The sequence below is a fragment of the Ranitomeya variabilis genome, chromosome 1 (assembly GCF_051348905.1).
Source record: "Ranitomeya variabilis isolate aRanVar5 chromosome 1, aRanVar5.hap1, whole genome shotgun sequence".
Lineage (NCBI taxonomy): Eukaryota > Metazoa > Chordata > Amphibia > Anura > Dendrobatidae > Ranitomeya > Ranitomeya variabilis.
Window position 1 is genome coordinate 761992050 of NC_135232.1, and position 21938 is coordinate 762013987.

At 45.9% G+C, this 21938-nt stretch overlaps 1 protein-coding gene across 1 annotated transcript in view; it reads right to left on the bottom strand.

Annotated features, from left to right (window-relative positions):
* The window catches only part of LOC143783201 (serine/threonine-protein kinase PLK2-like), a 114086-nt gene that overhangs the window by 85363 nt on the left and 6785 nt on the right, over window positions 1-21938 (bottom strand). The window contains exon 4 of the mRNA XM_077271624.1: window positions 6436-6565. Within this exon, the coding sequence (XP_077127739.1) occupies window positions 6436-6565 (130 nt within the window). The remainder of the gene's footprint in view (window positions 1-6435; window positions 6566-21938) is intronic.

Consider the following 21938-nt stretch of genomic DNA (forward strand, 5'->3'; position numbering starts at 1 on the left):
GACCCTAGAGTCGCCCCTCTCCACAAGTTGCCCCCCAAGACTGCATAGGTGATTTAAGTTAGACAGCCCGCCTTAAACTGACTGTCCTGCCGCTGTTTGGAGTATTGCTTGAAGCTGAATGTTATGATACTCCCTCGGCGTTCCGGCCACCGGTAGTGCGCCTCAGTAGGATGTTGCTTCGGTCTTACAGCACGACTCCTACTGGTATTTCTCCTTTTGTGTGATCTCGTTTCTCACTCAGCACAATCTATCTCGCTTCTAATCCTTCCTTGGGCACCACCGCTATGCTGAGCAGGCACGGTCCCGTTACGTTCGCTCAAGTCGCCAAGCCTCTGTCAGGATCCCACCCCTGACAGAGACCCTACTGTATCTTCCCCCACAACACCCTCTGCCACAAGGTGTTGCCTGGTTCCAACCCAGTCAGCTTTCTGATCTAACTTCCTGCCTGACCCCCAGTTTACCCACTATGGTGGGGAGTGGCCTAGTGAATAGAACCCTTAGCTCCCCCGGAGGCCCGGCTGTGAAATGTATTGGTGTCTGTGATACCTGATCAGATGAACTCCTTCAGTGCCATCAGACGCACCATAGCTCCCCATAGTGGCGGAGCCACAGTACTGCAACGACCAGGACTCTGGGGCGCTGCATAAATTTTGGGAATCAACTCCACTCGCCGTGTTTGGTGGAAGAAGAAGGATGAGTACACCGTATTGAAGAGGACGGATAGAGTCATGTATCACAAGATTTTGGCCAATATCTTCCTTCCCTCAGTAAGAGCATTGAAAATGGGTCATGGCTGGGTCTTCCATCATGGTGATGACCTGAAATACACAGCCATAGCAACTAAGAAGTAGCTCAGTAAGAAACATTTCAAGGTCCTGGAGCGGCCTAGCCAGTCTCCAGACCCGAATCCAATAGAAAATCTTTGGAGGGAGCTGAAACTCAATGTTACTCAGCGACATCCCCGAAACCTGAAAGATCTGGAGAAGATCTGTATGGAGGAGGGGGCCAAAATCCCTGCTGCAGTGTCTGAAAACTTGGTCAAGAACTACAGGAAATGTCTGACATCTGTAATTGCAAACAAAGGTTTCTGTACCAATTATTAAGTTCTGTGTTTTTTTTTCTATCAAATACTTGTTTAATGCAATAAAATGCAAATTAATTATGTAATAAATATACAATGTGATTTTCTGGATTTTTATTTTTAGATTCTGTCTTTCACACTTGAAGTGTATCTACAGGTCCTTCTCAAAAAATTAGCATATAGTGTTAAATGTCATTATTTACCATAATGTAATGATTACAATTAAACTTTCATATATTATAGATTCATTATCCACCAACTGAAATTTGTCAGGTCTTTTATTGTTTTAATACTGATGATTTTGGCATACAACTCCTGAAAACCCAAAAAACCTGTCTCAATAAATTAGCATATCAAGAAAAGGTTCTCTAAACGACCTATTACCCTAATCTTCTGAATCAACTAATTAACTCTAAACACATGCAAAAGATACCTGAGGCTTTTAAAAACTCCCTGCCTGGTTCATTATTCAAAACCCCCATCATGGGTAAGACTAGCGACCTGACAGATGTCAAGAAGGCCATCATTGACACCCTCAAGCAAGAGGGTAAGACCCAGAAAGAAATTTCTCAACAAATAGGCTGTTTCCAGAGTGCTGTATCAAGGCACCTCAATGGTAAGTCTGTTGGAAGGAAACAATGTGGCAGAAAACGCTGTACAACGAGAAGAGGTGACCGGACCCTGAGGAAGATTGTGGAGAAGGACCGATTCCAGACCTTGGGGAACCTGAGGAAGCAGTGGACTGAGTCTGGTGTGCAGGAAATGGGCTACAGGTGCCGCATTCCCCAGGTAAAGCCACTTTTGAACCATAAACAGCGGCAGAAGCGCCTGACCTGGGCTACAGAGAAAGACTGCACCGACACAGAGACTTGGACCAATAAGAAAGTGACAGGGAATAATTATCATAAAATTAATTTTTATTTGATAACAATAGTGACAAACATCAAAACTAAATATTAAAAATGTATATATTATCTAATGATATAGTACAATGCAATACTGTGCACAGATTAAGCCGCTTTATAATAAGGCAAGCCAATTTATATAGAGGTAAAGGGCAATCAATGGCATAATAAATCCAAAAAATCATGTGCAGGACAACAGTCAAATTTAATACCAACACAAAACAGTGTATATAATATGTAACAATATATATAAAAATTAATATAAAATGTGTTATGTGTAAAAACCAATATCCACCACTAGGTGGTGCAAGAGACCCAATCCAATAAAAATGTGGTAGAAAAAGTGCTATGTGCAATGACTGCTGACCGACACAAGGGGCATCTAGGTTAAAAGACCCAGAAAAAGTGCTCCGTGCTATATAAATAAGTATGCCAGATTACTTACAAATTGCCAGGGATGATTACAGGGCTGCCAGCGGCTCAATGTGCACCCCGACGCGCGTTTCGGACATCCAGTCCTTCGACCCCCTGACGAAGGACTGGATGTCCGAAACGCGCGTCGGGGTGCACATTGAGCCGCTGGCAGCCCTGTAATCATCCCTGGCAATTTGTAAGTAATCTGGCATACTTATTTATATAGCACGGAGCACTTTTTCTGGGTCTTTTAACCTAGATGCCCCTTGTGTCGGTCAGCAGTCATTGCACATAGCACTTTTTCTACCACATTTTTATTGGATTGGGTCTCTTGCACCACCTAGTGGTGGATATTGGTTTTTACACATAACACATTTTATATTAATTTTTATATATATTGTTACATATTATATACACTGTTTTGTGTTGGTATTAAATTTGACTGTTGTCCTGCACATGATTTTTTGGATTTATTATGCCATTGATTGCCCTTTACCTCTATATAAATTGGCTTGCCTTATTATAAAGCGGCTTAATCTGTGCACAGTATTGCATTGTACTATATCATTAGATAATATATACATTTTTAATATTTAGTTTTGATGTTTGTCACTATTGTTATCAAATAAAAATTAATTTTATGATAATTATTCCCTGTCACTTTCTTATTGGTCCAAGTCTCTGTGTCGGTGCAGTCTTTCTCTTCTAGGTAGTGGTCTTACACTATGAATTTGACACACGGGGTGACCTAGTGATTATAATCTTTTGATATTATATTCCATTCTTATTTTGATAATATATATTTATAAAGGTGTCATCTCTGTGTCTGCTACTGGGCTACAGAGAAGCAGCACTGGACTGTTGCTAAGTGGTCCCAAGTACTTTTTTCTGATTAAAGCAAATTTTGCATGTCATTCGGAAATCAAGGTGCCAGAGTCTGGAGGAAGACTGGGGAGAAGGAAATGCCAAAATGCCTGAAGTCCAGTGTCAAGTACCCACAGTCAGTGATGGTGTGGGGTGCCATGTCAGCTGCTGGTGTTGGTCCACTGTGTTTCATCAAGGGCAGGGTCAATGCAGCTAGCTATCAGGAGATTTTGGAGCACTTCATGCTTCCATCGGCTGAAATGCTTTATGGAGATGAAGATTTCATTTTTCAGCACGACCTGGCACCTGCTCACAGTGCCAAAACCACTGGTAAATGGTTTACTGACCATGGTATTACTGTGCTCAATTGGCCTGCCAACTTTCCTGACCTGAACCCCATAGAGAATCTGTGGGATATTGTGAAGAGAAAGTTGAGAGACGCCAGACCCAACACTCTGGATGAGCTTAAGGCCGCTATTGAAGCATCCTGGGCCTCCATAACATCTCAGCAGTGTCACAGGCTGATTGCCTCCATGCCACGCCGCATTGAAGCAGTCATTTCTGCCAAAGGATTCCCGACCAAGTATTGAGTGCATAACTGAACATTATTATTTGATGGTTTTTTTGTTTGTTATTAAAAAACACTTTTATTTGATTGGACGGGTGAAATATGCTAATTTATTGAGACAGGTTTTTTGGGTTTTCAGGAGTTGTATGCCAAAATCATCAGTATTAAAACAATAAAAGACCTGACAAATTTCAGTTGGTGGATAATGAATCTATAATATATGAAAGTTTAATTGTAATCATTACATTATGGTAAATAATGAAATTTAACACTATATGCTAATTTTTTGAGAAGGACCTGTATGATAAAATTACAGACCTCTCCATTCTTTGTAGTATAGTTTGCATTCTTGCAATATCGGCAGTGTATTAAATACTTACTTTAATCACTGTAGTACCCCATAGTGTAATGGCTCCATATAGTGAACCAAAGTATAATGTGCCTCACATAGTGCCCTACAGTATAATGGCCCCATGTAGTATGCCATAGAATAATGGCTCCATATAGGGCACCACATTATAAAGGCCCCATATAGTGCCCTACAGTATAATGGCCCCATATAGTTCCCCACAGATTAATGGCCTCATACAATGCCCCACAGTTTAATGGCCTCATATAATACCCCACAGTGTAATGGCCCCATATAGTGCCCCACAGTATAATGGCCTCATATAGTGCCCCACATTATAATGTGCCTCACATAGTGCTCCACATTATAATGTGCCCCATGTAGTGCATCCTGGTATATGGCCCCCATCCTGGTATATGGCCCCATTCTGGTATTATGTCCCCATCTTGGTATATGGCCCAACTCTGGTACATGGCCCCATCCTGGTATATAGCCCCCATCCTGATATATGGCCCCTTCCTGGTATATAGCCCCATCTTGGTATATGGCCCCATCCTGGTCTCTCATCCTTGGTACATGACCCCATCTTGGTATATGTCCCCCATACTGGTATATGGCTGCCATCCAGGTAAATGGCCCCCATCCTGGTATATGGCCCCATCTTGGTATACATCTACCATGCCAGTATATGGCCCCCTTCCTGGTATTTTACCTCCATCCTGGTATATAACCCCATCCTGGTATATGTCCCCCATCTTGGTATGTGTGCCCCATCCTGGTGTATGTCCTTATCCTGGTATATGTTCCTTATCCTGGCATATGGCTTCATCCTGGTATATGTCCCCCATCCTGGTATATGGCCCTATCCTGGTATATATCCTCATTCTGGTATATGTTCCTCATCCTGGTATATGGCCCCATCCTGGTATGTGGCCCCCATCCTGGTACATGACCCCATCCTGTTATATGTCTCCCATCCTGGAACATGTCCCCCTATTATGGTATATGGCCCCTATCTTAGTATATATGGCCCCATCCTGGTATATGGCCCACATACTGGTATATGGGTCCTCTCCTGGTATATGTCCTCAATACTGGTTTATGTCCCCCATTCTGATGTATAGCCCCATCCTGGTATAAGGTCCACATCCTGGTATGGCCCCTATAATGGTATATGTGCCTCGTCCTGGTATATGGCCTCATCCTGATACATGGCTTGATCCTGGTATATGACTCCCATCCTGGTATATTGCCTCATCCTCGTATATGGCCCCCATATATTCGAAAACAAAAAACAATAAACGCTTGTACTCACCTTCCCTTCCCTGTGCTCCCATGCAGTTTGGTGTCCTGTGTGCTCAGAGCACAGCTGCGCTCTGCATTAGTTGATGGTGAGCGGTGATCGCAGCCTGTACTTTAATACTGATGACAGGGTGTGATCACCGCTCCCTGTCGATACTCACCTCACCCTGGACCTCCACTCCCTTGCACCTCCTCTTCTGAAGACTCCTGTCATTGCACTCACTGAGCAGTGTGTCCGACGACAGGGGGAAAGTGGAGCCTGCTGCATACACATAGATGGCGCCAATCTCCTCCCTCAGATGTGACCGAGACAGCCCAGGGGACATGACCAGGTCACAGCTAGAAGCAGAAGGAACAGTCTCCATGCCAGAGATGTGGTCGGCAGTCTTATTGCCAGGGGCTGCTGTATTTGAGGTGTGAAAGTGCCATGCTCAGATAATTAAACCCCCCACATGACAATGGCAGCCCCCAGTGGCTGAAATAAAAATGAATTAAAAAAAGATATTAAAGTGGTACATTTATGCGTGTATTAAAAACAATTGATTATACAATCAATAATTACTAATAAAAAATTAAAAATCACGGCACCTTCCTTTTAAAGCCAAGCTGGTGATGAATGAATCTGTGAGTGAGCATAGACATATACACAGTTAAAAGTACAACATGCCAATTGCACAGTCTTGAATAAAGATGAGGATTATGTGAGCAGATTTAAGTTTAATTACTTTGGGAGTATGCTAAGAAGTGCCAGGTTTATAATGTCTGTGTGTGGAATGTCCTATTTCTGGAGCCAGACAGTGACTGAATATTCTTGAGAGATACTTTGTGACCTTTTGGCTGTTACAAAATAAATGCAAGCCTCACTGAACTGGAAACATGTACTGTCCACAATAAGAGGTGACATGCAGAGGGGACACAGGTCACCAGTGACTTAAAGTAACACTCTACTCACTCAGCTTTAGGTCCCGGTGGATAACACCTTGCTGGTGCAAGAACTGAACCCCTTGTAAGATCTGCTTCATATAGTATCGCACCTCCGGCTCTGTCAACAGTTTCCGAACCTTCAAGATGTGAGCAAGTGACTACAGAAGGAGAACAAAGAACATTTACCCATAATAATACAAAATATTAAATAAGACAGCAAAAAGATAACTAGGATGCTTTCATACTACATGATATACAGCAAACCAGGGGCAGACATACAATAGTGCAACCTGTGCAGCCACACAGGGGCCCAAGAGGTATGAGGGCCCATTTCTACCTCCAAAACAGGTGGAATTGTGCATTGCAATGAGCTATTGGACTGCAAAGGGCTCAAATATTGTTCCCTCTTCTGTTTGTGTGCAGCAAACAGCAGTGCTAGCATAGTTTTTTTATTTGTATTTCATTTTTACATAGATATCTGTGAGGCATAAACTAAACATTAAATGTATTTTATAAGTGAGTATCATTACTAAAACTATTATGTCGATATGAAATGCAAGTTGAAATTTTCACTTTGGGGTGCATGCTAATTTTAACTTTTTATTACAATTTTTGGGGTGCAGAATGGATAAAAAAAAACAATTTTGTGGTGAATACCATGCAGGTTAAATAACATGCCAATTGTATAGTGCTTGTGGTTATAAACCCACAGATGCCAATTATTTACTTTTTAATATAATAAATTTAATTTTTTACTTTTTAATATAATAAAACATTTTAATGGGGAAACAGGGGTCATGAACTTGGGCATACTGGTGAAATAAGATTGCAGATGCCCCCAGCCAGCCCCGAAATCACATTGCCTGGCAACCAGTGTTAGAAGGATCTACAGTGGCATGTAAAAGTTTGGGCACCTCTGGTTAAAATGACCGTTATTGTGAACAGTTAAGCAATTTAAGGATCAAATGATCTCTAAAAGGGCTTAAGTTAAAGATGACACATGTCTTTTGTATTTTAGTCAACAAAAAAATTTATATTTTCATCCTTTTAACTTTAAAAATTCCAGAAAGTAAAATGCGCTGGTTCAAAAAGTTTGGGCACCCTGCATGGTTAGTACCAAGTAGTACTCCCTTTTGAAAGTATCACAGCTTGTAAACACTTTTTGTAACCAATTATCTTTCAATTCTTGTTTGATGGATATTCATTCATTCTTCCTTGGAAAATTCTTCCAGTTCTGTGAGATTCCTGGGTTGTCTTCCAGCGCTGCTATTTTGAGGTCGAGCCACAGATTTTCAATGATGTTCAGATAAGGGGACTGTTAGGGCCATTGTAAAACTTTGAACCTTTTGAGGTAGTCTATTGTGGCTTTGATGTGTATTTAGGATCATTATCCATTTGTAGAAGCCATCCCCTTTTCAACTTCATCTTTTACAGATGGTGTTTGCATCAAGAATTTGTTGAAATTTAATTGAATCCATTCTTCCCTCTAGCCTTAAAATGTTCACCGTGCTATTGGCTGTAACACAATCCCAAAGCATGTTTGATCCACCCCCATGCTTAATGGTTGGTGATATGTTCTTTTCCTGAAATTCTGTGCCCTTTTTTTTCTCCACACATATCTTTGATCATTGTGGCCAAAGAGTTCTTCTATTAGGGACCTCCAGAACCTCAGAACCAGGCTTATCAGGGTGTGCCATGTGAAAAGCCCGAACCAGTCTGGCAGCATGAACATCAGATGCTGGTACCCACATCCTCTGCTCAGGACAATACCCCCTTCAATGTACCAGATACTAAAGCGACCAACTAACAAGATGAGAGTCCAAAATTTTCGCAATCTGAAACTCTAAATTACCATCGACAATGACAGGAGATCGTGGTAGAGGTGATGGTACCGAAGAGGCAACATATTTTTTGAGGAGAGAACAATGAAATACATTACAGATTCTAAAGGTAGGCGGTAAGGCAAGGCAAAATGCTACAGGATTGACGATGGCTATGATCTTATAAGGCCTGATAAACCTGGACCCAGTTTGGAAAACAGAACCTTCAGCTTAATGTTCCTAGAGGACAACCACACTAAGTCACCAACACACAGATCCGGACCCACCAAACATTACCGATCAGCCACACTCTTATATTTGGATTCCACTCCATTTTACTACTTCCTGATTCTGCCAATCTATTACAGGATTGTGCAGAGCGAGCCAAGGAAGTCCCAGTACCACAGGTGAGGGCAGACCCTCTAGCACATAACAGTCTAACACCTCAGCGTGCACCTGAAGCTGTAAGTCTCTGACAACTTAAGTAAAGTGCCCCGGTCTCAAGGGGGCGGAGTCAATGGCACTTATGGGTATGGGTCTGGACAGAGTATGTGGAATGAGGCCTTGGACCTGAACGAACATAGCGTTGATCAAACTAAACCCCACGCCACTGTCCAGAGATGCAGATGCAGCGCCCCAGAGTCCTGGTCGTTGCAGTACTGTGGCTCCGCCACTATGGGGAGCCATGGTGCGTTCGATGGCACTGAAGGAGTTCGTCTGATCAGGTATCACAGACACCAATACATTTCACCGCAGGGCCTCCGGGGGGAGCTAAGGGTTCTATTCATTAGGCCACTCCCCACCATAGTGGGTAAACTGGGGGTCAGGCAGGAAGTTAGTAGAGAAAGCTGACTGGATTGAACGAAGCAACACCTTGTGGCAGAGGGTGTTGTGGAGGAAGAGACAGTAGGGCCTCTGTCAGGGGTGGGATCCTGACAGAGGCTTGGCATTGGAAAGAACGTAACGGGACCGTGCCTGCTCAGCATAGCGGCGGTGCCCTAAGAAAGGACTAGAAGCGAGATAGATTGTGCTGAGTGAGAAACGAGATCAAGCGAAAGGAGAATACCAGTAGGGGTCATGCTGTAAGACCGGAGCAACATCCTACTGAGGCGCACTACCGGTGGCCGGAACGCCGAGGGAGTGGAATAGCATACAGCTTCAAGCCATACTCCAAACAGCGGCAGGGCAGTCAGTTTAAGGCGGGCTGTCTAACACATATCACCTATGAAGTCTTGGGGGGCAATTGCGGGAGAGGGGCGTCTCTAGGGTCCCGGAAGAACTCCAGGCCTACCTGACAAACGGGTGCCGTTCCAACCTGAATAACAGGGCGGGATGGAATACGAGAAGAACATCAAGTAATCGAGTTGTGAGGGAACTTAAGAAACAGACACAACCGTTGTGGGGTACTTTCCGTGAGCACAGCAGGGAAGGACTACAACACACAGCGCTAGAAGGAGGGCACTGATTTCCACCTGTGAGGAGAACTCTGGAGGTGCCATTGGACCGGTCGGACTTGCGCAGCCTGGTGAACCGTATTCTGGACTGAGGACTCTGAGATCTCCAGTAAAGAGGTAAAGAGACTGCAACCTGGTGTCCTCGTTATTTGCCGCGACCTGCACCGCTACACCACCATTAACCCCACTTATTGCATCGGACGTCCCCCACTGACAGACAGGGCCACAGACCGGGCCTAGCCACCGTGATAACCCCAGGACTGAGACTCAGAGGCCCGGCTCCGGGTACCCCTCGGCCCTGCGGCGGTGTGGGGGCGCTCCACAACTTGGCGTCACGAACAGGATCTACTTAAGCCTGAAGAATCGGGTCATGTGTGCCTAGAGACTGTGATTTATTGTGCTTGGACTGTGCTTTATTGCAAAGACTGTGGATTGTCACTTGCCGCCAAAATTTCGCGCCAAAACCGCCGCCATTACAGCGCTAAGGAGAGCGCAGGAGAAGAAGAAGGGCGTGGAAGTGGGCGTGAACAAGCTGAAGAGCGCGAAAGACAATGGCCGCCCAGTCTAAATATCTCGGCCCCTTGAGGACGTGTCCGTCAGCAGCCGAGATCCGCCTCCTGATCCTCAATGGTGGGCAGAGACAGAGAAAACGAAACCGCCCACGAAGGAGAGAGCGGGAAAAGGACCAGGAAGAAGAAGTCAGAGACATGGAGGACGCCCTGGCGAGCCACCCGGAGCCGGAGCGTGGGGTCGGAGCCGAGGACTCCCCCAGCTACCCGGAGGGGCACCGCAACCAGGCCTCCACCGCTGATGCTGAATTCCTGCAGGCCGGAGTGGACGAGCTCAGCGACCGACCCCGGCGGACGCAGCTGAGCACCGAGGCCGGGTGGAAGAAGGCCATCATCAGGAGCCTCACCGGACATCTGTCGGCAGCCTCATCTGGTCCGGAGCAGGAAAGAAGTCCCAGCGCTCCGAAGCTGGAAAGCAAGGCGCTGCCGGGAAGGGGTATGCTGCGAGCAGAGATGACAACGCCGCAGCACAAGGTCCCGCAACCAGCGTTCCAGACCCCAGCGGAGACGGAGCAGACTGGCACCGGAGGGACCGCATCTGAAGCAGGTATGAAGGACGACCCTGCCCTGATGACTGACACCACTCCCGTGACTGCTGGTGCCACAGCTGCTGACCCCGTTCCAGTGACTGATCTTGCAGCAGCCTCTACCTCTGCTGCAACAAATGCCCCTACTCAAGCTGCGCAGACCTCCATCGCTGCGCATGATTTAACCATACATGAAAGACGGATTAACGGCGTTTGTCCAGCACTGGGTGTAACCCTGGACCTCACTTTTCCCAGGCCGAGAAGGGTTAAGTGCCAGGTGCAGCCCTGGAAGCCGTCCAACTAAGCCTCGGAAACCTGAAACTGTAAATAGTTAACTGTTTATTTCCTTGCTGTTTTGCTGCTAAAACCCGTCCTGGGTTAACTCTTAAAGGGATCCCTTTGTTTACCCGGGATCCCTATTGCTTTTTATTTTTGCTTTCACTTTCATTTTTGCTTTTTGTTCCACAATGTTATAAAAACTGCTGAATTATGAACAGTGCATGATACAAACTGCTTGTAAATAGTTTGCACCTTCTTAAAGGAGCTCCCTGCTGGTAATACTTAAAGAAGGACTCTTTGCGAAGATACCGCACTGGAACCTTTGCTGAGCATGGACTGGTAGTCTGAAAAGACGAACTACCTCAGAAAGACTTGATCCCCTCTTAAAGGGGATGTTCATTTGTTGATAATGCTTTAAGGCCAATAGCTATAATGCTGATAAAGAAAAGTGATGATAACATTCACATGTAAAAGTTATGTGTATGCAATTAGTTAAATGTAAAGAAATGCTGATGATGTTTTCGGAAAGAAGAAAGTGAAAGGTAATAGAAGGATGCAGTGGACCCGTAGAGGTAGATGTGGTGTCCAGCATGCATAGTAGAGAGCAAGTTTAACGTTATGAAAAGAAGATAGTTAATAATGTTGGTAAGAAAAAGAAGGGGGGGATAGAAGGTAGACCCTGCGTTCCCCATTGAAAGTTAATAATGTGTTACTAAGGACAGAAAGTGAACCCGTAGGGGTTAGTGAATGAGTCCTTCTAGGAGCCAAGTAGAGCCGGCTCAGTGTTCTCAAACTGAAAGAAAAAGTTATGTTCTATACTGTGTATAGTAGTTGAAAAGGCAGTAGGCCCTGGCTGAACGGGGCGGTCCTGTAACAGAAAGGAGAGGCAGTAGGTCTGGTGCCGATAGGACAGGCGGTCCTGCAGATCCAAAGTAGGAGAATGAAAAAGTTAAAGTGCCTTATAATGTGATTATAGGAAGGTCTTTAATGGATTTAGAGTGTGAGTCCTTAAAGGCAATGTTAAATTATTGTTCAACAATTTTGCACTTAGTAGAATACCCGGTTGGGTAACAGGAGTTACTTATAGCCTGTAATTTATAATGTTAACCATGTTTGTAACGTTTAAGTGTCCTCACCTCCCATAAAGGGAAGCCTGTTCAAGTATACTTATTGTTTTGCACTCAACAAAATTGTATGTCTTTTTGCTAACTTGTATTGTTGTTTTCTTCCCAGTCCCGGAGTACTGTGTTTAACCAGGGGGGAGTGCAGCGCCCCAGAGTCCTGGTCGTTGCAGTACTGTGGCTCCGCCACTATGGGGAGCCACGGTGCGTTCGATGGCACTGAAGGAGTTCGTCTGATCAGGTATCACAGACACCAATACATTTCACCGCAGGGCCTCCGGGGGGAGCTAAGGGTTCTATTCATTAGGCCACTCCCCACCATAGTGGGTAAACTGGGGGTCAGGCAGGAAGTTAGTAGAGAAAGCTGACTGGATTGAACGAAGCAACACCTTGTGGCAGAGGGTGTTGTGGAGGAAGAGACAGTAGGGCCTCTGTCAGGGGTGGGATCCTGACAGAGGCTTGGCATTGGAAAGAACGTAACGGGACCGTGCCTGCTCAGCATAGCGGCGGTGCCCTAAGAAAGGACTAGAAGCGAGATAGATTGTGCTGAGTGAGAAACGAGATCAAGCGAAAGGAGAATACCAGTAGGGGTCATGCTGTAAGACCGGAGCAACATCCTACTGAGGCGCACTACCGGTGGCCGGAACGCCGAGGGAGTGGAATAGCATACAGCTTCAAGCCATACTCCAAACAGCGGCAGGGCAGTCAGTTTAAGGCGGGCTGTCTAACACATATCACCTATGAAGTCTTGGGGGGCAATTGCGGGAGAGGGGCGTCTCTAGGGTCCCGGAAGAACTCCAGGCCTACCTGACAAACGGGTGCCGTTCCAACCTGAATAACAGGGCGGGATGGAATACGAGAAGAACATCAAGTAATCGAGTTGTGAGGGAACTTAAGAAACAGACACAACCGTTGTGGGGTACTTTCCGTGAGCACAGCAGGGAAGGACTACAACACACAGCGCTAGAAGGAGGGCACTGATTTCCACCTGTGAGGAGAACTCTGGAGGTGCCATTGGACCGGTCGGACTTGCGCAGCCTGGTGAACCGTATTCTGGACTGAGGACTCAGAGATCTCCAGTAAAGAGGTAAAGAGACTGCAACCTGGTGTCCTCGTTATTTGCCGCGACCTGCACCGCTACACCACCATTAACCCCACTTATTGCATCGGACGTCCCCCACTGACAGACAGGGCCACGGACCGGGCCTAGCCACTGTGATAACCCCAGGACTGAGACTCAGAGGCCCGGCTCCGGGTACCCCTCGGCCCTGCGGCGGTGTGGGGGCGCTCCACACAGACACGTCCACCTTAATTCCAGCCACATGGATAATGGCTGGTAGAAAATACTGCTTCGTACCCACATAGGTGATAAGTACACTCGGGTTGCTAACCTCCCCACAACTCGGGCCATTTAGTTTTTCTGGCATTTTTTTACTATGAGGTCAGAAAGGACATGTGCCCACAAAATCGCCCTTTTTACCACAAAAGAAGCACACTCCCCCTTACACCGGACAACAGACAATTTACCTGAGTGGGATGCCACACCCACCTGCATGGGTTCCATAGTAGGCTTATTGCTGACCTCCCTTAGCCCTGGACCTCCTGCACCCAGAGGTGACTCCCTATGTCTCTGGCGAAGACAGAGATCAACTCGGATCGCCAGAGACATGGCTGCCTCAAGGGTGTCAGGAGTCTCATACAGAGCTAAGGCATCCTTCACCCTTAAAGTAAGCCCCTCACAGAACAGACTAAAGGGTGAGGGGTCATTCCACTTGGTATCCGTGGCCCACTTCCGGAACTGGTCGGTCCCCTTGCTGAAGTTGGCGCAGTGTAGACTCAGCTAAGGGAGGCAATCAGGATCATCATATACTGTATAAGGCCCAGTGCCTGAAAAAATCCCTCCACCATCTGAAACGACTGAGAGTCAGACGGGGGAGAAAACGCCCATGCTTGCGGGTCCCCCTGAATGAGCAAGACTACTATCCCCACACGTTGCTCCTCTGTGCCTGAAAAACCGGATGCAACCTGAAGTACAATTTACAGGCCTCCCAGAACACAGAAAACGTGTCATGCCCCCCAGAGAACCTGTCAGGCAATGCGACCTTTGGCTCCACTATGGTTTGCTGGGGAGATGGAAGTCCCACATCAGATGTTTCAGGGTGCTACAAAACCACTGTGCGTAAATCCGCCACCTCCAGACTGAGCTGCTACAATTGCCCTGTCAGAGCAGAGATGAGATCCATCATCAAATTCCGTCCATATCACTAATAGCTCTCATAAGCAGTGAAACAGAAAGCACACAATTCACTTGATATAAAATCAATCTTTTTATTAAACACATTTAATAAATAAACTATAATGCAAAATTCATCACAACCACAATATCTCAGTTGTAAGGGACCGACAAGGCTACTAATCACAAAAAGCGCTGAATACTAGCAATATGTGATTATTAATCAACATGGGCTGAGCAAAAATAGTTTCTAAACCCCTCCAATGACATTAAATCAATCAAAAATCAATACATATAGAGGGTGATAAGCTTAGCGCTCCAGCCTCACAGTGGAAATTGACAGGATAAATCTCCGAGACAGCTTTTTGTATCTTTCCCCTGAACAACTATGTTGAATAATCTTTGTTTTCAGATAATTTGACAGTTGTTTTGAGGAGCCCACGATGCCACTCTTCAGAGGAGATTCAAACAGGAGAACAACTTGCAAGTGGCCACTTTAAGTAGCTTTTCTCATGATTGCATACACCTGGCTATGAAGTTCAAAGCTCAATGAGGTTACAAAACCAAAAAAAGTGCTTTAGTAAGTCAGTAGGTAGGAGTATTTAAAACAAGAAAATGATAAGGGTGCCCATACTTATGCACCTGTCAAATTTTGTTTGAATGCAGATTGCACATTTTCTGTTAGTACAATAAACCTCATTTCAAGGCAGAAACATTACTGTGTCCAACAGGTATTAGATATATGAAACTGAAATGGCTGTTGCAAAAAAAAAACAATTTTTAGAAAACATTAAGCTTAAGATTAATAGGGGTGCCCAAACTTTTTCATATAACTGTACACCGTGTTACAAATTATTATGCAAATTGGATTTAAGTGTCATAAACAATTGTTTTGTTTTTCAAATAAACTGATGGATGGTATTGTGTCTCAGGGCTCAATGGATCACTGAAATCAATCTTAAGCACATGTGATAATTAGTTTTTCAGTTGATTTAAATTAAAGGAAAACGACTTAAAAATGATGTTCCACATTATTAAGCTGGCCACAGTTTTCAAGTAACATGGGAAAGAAAAAGGATCTCTCTGCTGCCTAAAAGCATCAAATAGTGCAATGCCTTGGTCAAGGGATGAAAACATTAGATATTTCCCGAAAACTTAAGCGTGATAATCGTACCGTTAAGAGATTTGTGGCTGAATCTGAGCACAGAAGTGTTTGTGCTGATAAAGGCATAATGAGGAAGGTTTCTGCCAGGCAAGTTCATCAGATTAAGAGAGCAGCTGCTAAAAATCCATTACAAACCAGCAAACAGATATTTGAAGCTGCTGGTGCCTCTGGAGTCCCTCGAACCTCAAGGTGTAGGATCCTTTAAAGGCTTGCTTTGGTTCATAAACCTACTATTCTGACACCCCTAAACAGAGTTCACAAGCAGAAATGGTTGCAGTGGGCCCAGATATACACGAAGACTAATTTTCAAACAGTCTTGTTTACTGATGAGTGTCGAGCAACCTTGGATGGTCCAGATGGATGGAGTAGTGGATGGTTAGTGGATGGCCACCATGTCCCAACAAGGCTGCGACGTCAGCAAGGAGGTGGAGGACTCATGCTTTGGGCCGATATCATGGGGAAACAGCTGGTAGGGCCCTTTAAGGTTCCCGAAGGTGTGAAAATGACCTCTGCAAAGTATATAGAGTTTCTGACTGACAACTTTCTTCCATGGTATAAAAAGCAGAAACGTGCATTCAGGAGCAAAATCATCTTCATGCATGACAATGCACCATCTCATGCTGCAAAGAATACCTCTGAGTCATTGGCTGCTATGGGCATAAAAGGAGATAAACTCATGGTGTGGCCACCATCTTCACCTGACCTCAACCCTATAGAGAACCTATGGAGTATCATCAAGCAAAAGATCTATGAGGGTGGGAGGCAGTTCACATCAAAACAGCAGCTCTGGGAGGCTATTCTGACTTTATACAAAGAAATACAAATATTAACAGAGTTGTTAAACACATCATCCGTGCCACAATGAGAATGCCACAATCTATGTGCAAAAATATTTAGCATGGATATATATCTATCTCTTTCTCTGAAAGCATCAGTTCGGGAAACTGCGACTGATACAGATAATAACTTCACCAAGAATGCAGTAAAGATCCCATAAAACATGAAAATTTATTAATTATTCATTAAAATGACATATTACAATACAGGACAAGTAACCAGATACAGAGGGAAACAGATGAGGCACTATGTGCTGGCACAGTACACCAAAGAACTCATGTCCACCTCACTGCAGCATACATACAATTCTTATTCAAGGGGGCTCATGGCACTATAACAATGATCAATGTCCACAAATTCAGAGATGGCCATATAAGCCAACATGGCCATAAGCACCCATATACGCATGGAATTACCTGAAAATGGTGCAGTGAGTGGTCCAGAAATAGAAAATACAAGCAGAAACTCTCCAAAAACTCACAAGTTCAAGAATTGAGAAGGTGATATCAAAGAAGGATTCCTATGTTAACATGTAACTTGGCCTGTTAGGATGTTTTGGAGTAAAATAGCTTTTTTGTTCATTGAATGTGACCTCCTAATGCTGCAAATTCAACAAATGAGCATTTTCAGTTCTTTAAAACATATCAAATATTTAGAAATTCTACTGTGCCTAATAATTTGGAACAGTGCATTTTGAGTTTTTATTCATTTTGGAGATTATACTGTTATCATTGGGAGGTTTCTTCAATAAAATTTGATGTATACTCTAACGGGTGATGACTTTTATTAGACTGACTGTCATTTGCACCGATCATTTAGGAAAATCCGAGAAAAATATCATTTGCATAATAATTTGGAACATGGTGTACATTATGAGCCCCCACATAGCCTCCTATATACAGCATCAGCCCCCACACAGCCTCATAATATACACTATGAGCCCCCAAATAGCCTCTCTATATACAGCATGAGCTCCTCACAGCCTCCCTGTATACAGTATGAGCCCCCACAGAGCCTCTCCACATACAGTATGAGCCCCACATAGCCTCCCATACACAGCATGAGCCCCAAATAGCCTCTAACATACAGTATGAGCCCCACATAGCCTCTTATATACAGCATGAGCCCCAACACAGCCTCCTGTATACCATATGATATAATGATATAATGAGACTGTGGTGTGGACACATGATCTGTGTTGGAAGGTCCTGTGAGTGGAGACTTCCTGAATAGCACGTGGTGAGACCATGTACCTGCAGAGCCTGTGATGGCTAAATGTGTTGGGGAAGCTACCGTTCTTCTAAGGGTTTGGAACTGTCGGGTGGGACGTTGCGGAGCAAGTCATCATACGGGACAGTGATCCTAGTAAGACAGTTGCCCTGAAAGCCAGGACTGACAAGGAGTCAGCGTGTGGAGCGAAGCTCCTGGAAGGTAACCTCAGACAATGGGGTTGTAAGAAACGGTAGAGAGGTTTAACTGCTACACGAACAGACTGGTAGTCATGACATGTTCGTGGATGTAATGAAATAGACTTTACGTTATGCGGCTTATGCTGAGTAAATAAACCAAATAGACTGTTTTTGTGAGAAACCGTTTCTGTGAGCCTTAATCCCGTTGCCAAGCGAGTGTCTGCAACACACTCAGGGAGCGCTATCTCACATATGGTGCTAGACTGCGGGCAACGATTCAGGAAGCATGTGTGGAGGTGATTGTTGTGGTTTGGCGAGGCCACGAAGATTACAAGCTTCTGGCGGCAACTCAGCGGGGTTATGAAATTGAATATAGCTGCCCGGAAGTCCGCAGAGCCGTCGGGAGGTCCGCAGAGACGTCCGGAGGTCCGCAGAGCTGTCTGGAGCCCTGCAGAGCTTGGCAGAGCAGTATGGAGCCATGCAGAGAGGTGCAGAACGTTGCAGAGCTGTGCAGAGAGGTACAGAGCCTGGTGGAGCGGCTGCAGCAGGAGCTGTGGCAGTGCCAGCAGGAGCTGGTGAGATATCGTAAAAGGACATTAGTGGTCCAGGTCGTACAAACTCTTAAAGGGCCAGCGCAAGCCCAGAGAGATAACAGTGTACTGTGCGAACTGGGGCCTGAGAGGCCATGGGGGAATCCACGGGGTATACCCCAGAGAGGGGTGGTGTCCCTAAAAGGGGTGGAGTCCCAAAAGGGGGCAGTGACCCAAACAGGGATGGTTGCCCAGAAAGGGGTGGAGCCCCAAAAAGGGGCGGTATCCCAAAACGGGGTAGTTGCCCAAAAGGGGCGTAGTCCCAAAAGGGGTGGTATCCCAAAAGGGGATAGTTGCCCAAAAGGGGGCAGAGTCCCAAAAGGGGATAATGGCCCAAATGGGCGGAGCATCTCAAAGCCAAAGGAGTGGTGCAGATGGACTGTTGCCAGGGACAGTGGTACTATGTGTGTCTAGTCTGCCATATGAACTACTCTCCCGGCAAGAGGCTGTGTGGGAGTGCCCTGCAGATGAACGCAGAGGATGTATTTGGACTGGTCGATTCTGGGAGCGCGGTGACCCTAATGAGTCCTGTGCCCAAAAAATATGTAATATCCAAAAGGAAGATCAAGGTCACCTGCATCCATGAGGCACTAAAGACTATTCAGTGGCCTGGGTGATCCTCGATACGGTCAGGGAGATTGTAGGCCATGAGGTCGCTATAGTCCCGAACTTAGCCTGTCCAGTGATAGTAGGCTGAGACACTAGGCTGTTCTCAGACTTGTGGGAGGAGGGAGTTCCTCTACAGCAGGAGTATGGAAGTCTCTCTACTGTTGGAGTGGTGTACATTAAGGCAGTAACACCTCCCAAAATGGACGGGTCAGACAAAGGAGTGACCGGAAGAAAGTGTGGGTCTGACCAACTCTGGGACTTAGCAGAGGTGACCAACAGTGTGACCATTGCAAACGGGGTAATTCCAGGAAAGGGGTCCGACACCTTTTTAAGTGGGGACTTGTTGTGACAGGGTGAGTAGTGGTGACTGCCATTCAGACAGTGACTCTAATGCAAGGGAAGAGGAGTACAGTAACATTGACCCGGGTACAAATGGCAAGTCTTCTTCCCGTTGTTGGAGACATAAAGGGCGCAAAGAGGCTGAACAAGTTGCACCCTTTGAGGATATCAATAAAAGAAAAGCAGTGACTGGTGCTTTTAGTCAAGATGTGAGTACTCTTCCAGACACTGAAGAGATCAGGAAGTAAGGTGACAAGTCCTTGCCAGTAGCAACCGCTAGGACTGAGTATGGTGAAGGCTCCAGAGAATCTGATGCTGAAGAGCTGGAGAGTGTGGAGTTCTCTGAACTTTCAGACAGTAAAAGAGGGACCTAAGGGTGACCGAGTAGAGCCTCAAGGGAGGTTGAAGGTGTCGAGGGTGGAAGCTGCCAACTCCGCGCAGATGGGTCAGGTGCGTCAACTGGAGTCCGAGCTCTCAGCAGTAAAAGAGCATTTCGAATGAGAAAAGGTCCTGAGACAAACGACTGAGCACAGAGTGGATGAGCTGGAGAAGGAAGTCTCTGAGCTCAGAGGTCACCTCTCAACGTGTCAAACCATGAACAAGGCCATATTGGAAGAAATGTATGTGCTCAGAGAAGCATTAGGAGGACTTCTACAAGAGAAGGAGTTGGTGGTCGCAGACCTACAGAGGCAGTGCCAGAGTGGTATTGAGGCGCAGCTGCAAATGCCCATCATGGCGAGGGGTCTTGAAGAGTGAAAAGCTCAGGGAGAGTTTGCGCTAAGAGCTGAACAAGACAATCACCCCAGTCATGGCAGATGACTTGATGGAAATGTCCAAGGCAAAGCAGGAGCTGTCTGTCTATGAAGAGAATGAGACTTCACTCTTCAAGTGCATGATAGAGATACCTGAAGATGTGCGAGAAGCATGTGCCAGTGAGACTGTGCAAGAGGCTTTTAGAAAGGCTGTAGAAGCATGTAGGGTGTACTGGGCGCTAGAGACTCAGCAGTTGGTCACAGTGAAGCTGGTGGCTATCCTGAGTGACATGCACCTACACTGCCTCCACACAAAACAGAGGATCCTATTGAGGAATAAGGAAGCCACTCGACGTCTGCAGCATGCGAGGAAAGCTCAAGGCTGGCTGGGCTTTGTGGAAGACATCATTCAAGTCCCCAGAAATCTGTTGAGGAAAGTCATTGGGAGACTTGGAAAAGTGATGCAGGAAATCGTGAATAAATCCAATGTGGCGAGAGTGATGACTCTGGCTGGTGACGAAACCCAGGTAGCTGGTGAAGATGGGATGGTTCCATTCATCATTGTTGGGTCAATGGAAAGCCTTAGGCATATCCGAATGCTCCTTGAATATCGGGTGGCATACCTAAGGGAGATAGAGCAGCTAAGACTTCACAGACTGCATGTTAACAAACAGCTGAAGGAAATAGAAAGAAGATGGTGACCATTTTCAACCAGACTGGAGAAACGAAGGGGTTCCCTAAAGAATAGAAGATTTCAAATTACTGACTCCTCTGTTAGCTCAGTATTGAGTGACCTAGGCGGGAGACCCTGTAGCATACTAGATGGGTCAGACTCAGACCAGACAGTAGGCTCGACTATAAGTGAGTCTCATGACAGCACCAACCGTTGGAGGTGGTCATGGAGAGATAGGTCTGGTAAAGATGCATACTTGAGAGATGTGGTGACTAAAAGGGGTCTGTGACATGGACAGACAATGACTCAAGGGCTGAAGCCCAAGGCCAGACAGTAGTTAGAGGTGCAAGGGAATTTCTACCCACATACTGACCTCTGGGGCGGGGAAGACATAACAAGGTTATGACTCTGAAACGTGAGGCAACAAAGTATGACAATGCATTGTTCACAGACAGGAATTTAGTGACAGTGATGGACTATGTTTTGGGGACTGACCCCAAAACCGACTGAGAAGGCCCTCTCGATTTGTTGGGCAAGGTGACATGGGAGCCCGGTCCCGGGGCCCCTGGTTTATGTCAAGCGTTCAACCCCGCAAGTTTGAACAGAGGGACAGGGTATCAAAGACAGTGACCAGCATTGTTGTGAATGGCCAGTATGTGTCACAGAGGAGGAGGTCCTCTTCGCTGTAAGCATGAAATGTTGCTCTGGGACCTATAGTTCCACGAGCTTTGTTTAGCTTATAAGGGGCTGGGTTTTACAGGGTTGGCCGGAGAACTGGGTGGTTCTGGCCAACCACCTACCTCCCATCAAGGGGAGTGTCTCATGCAATAAAATGTGACTGTGTGTCATGCCCTCAGCCGCAGGCCTGGTCTCCGCTGCGCAGGGAGACCGGCACCTATCACATAGCCTTACTCCCCCTGTCCATGGCTCCAGATGATCAGCAGCTCCTTTCTCTGCTAAGAACCTGCATCCTCTTGGCAGGTCTCCTGGGAATGCTCTTAGGAGCCGCGCCCCGCTTCCTGCACATACTTAAAACAGCAGGACACCTGTTCTCTACTAGAGCTGTCTGTGCTATGATTTTCTGTGCATAAAAAGCATCCTCCCCTTAAGGGAGGTGCCTGGGCAACATGTTCATTCTCTGGGATTGTTGCCTC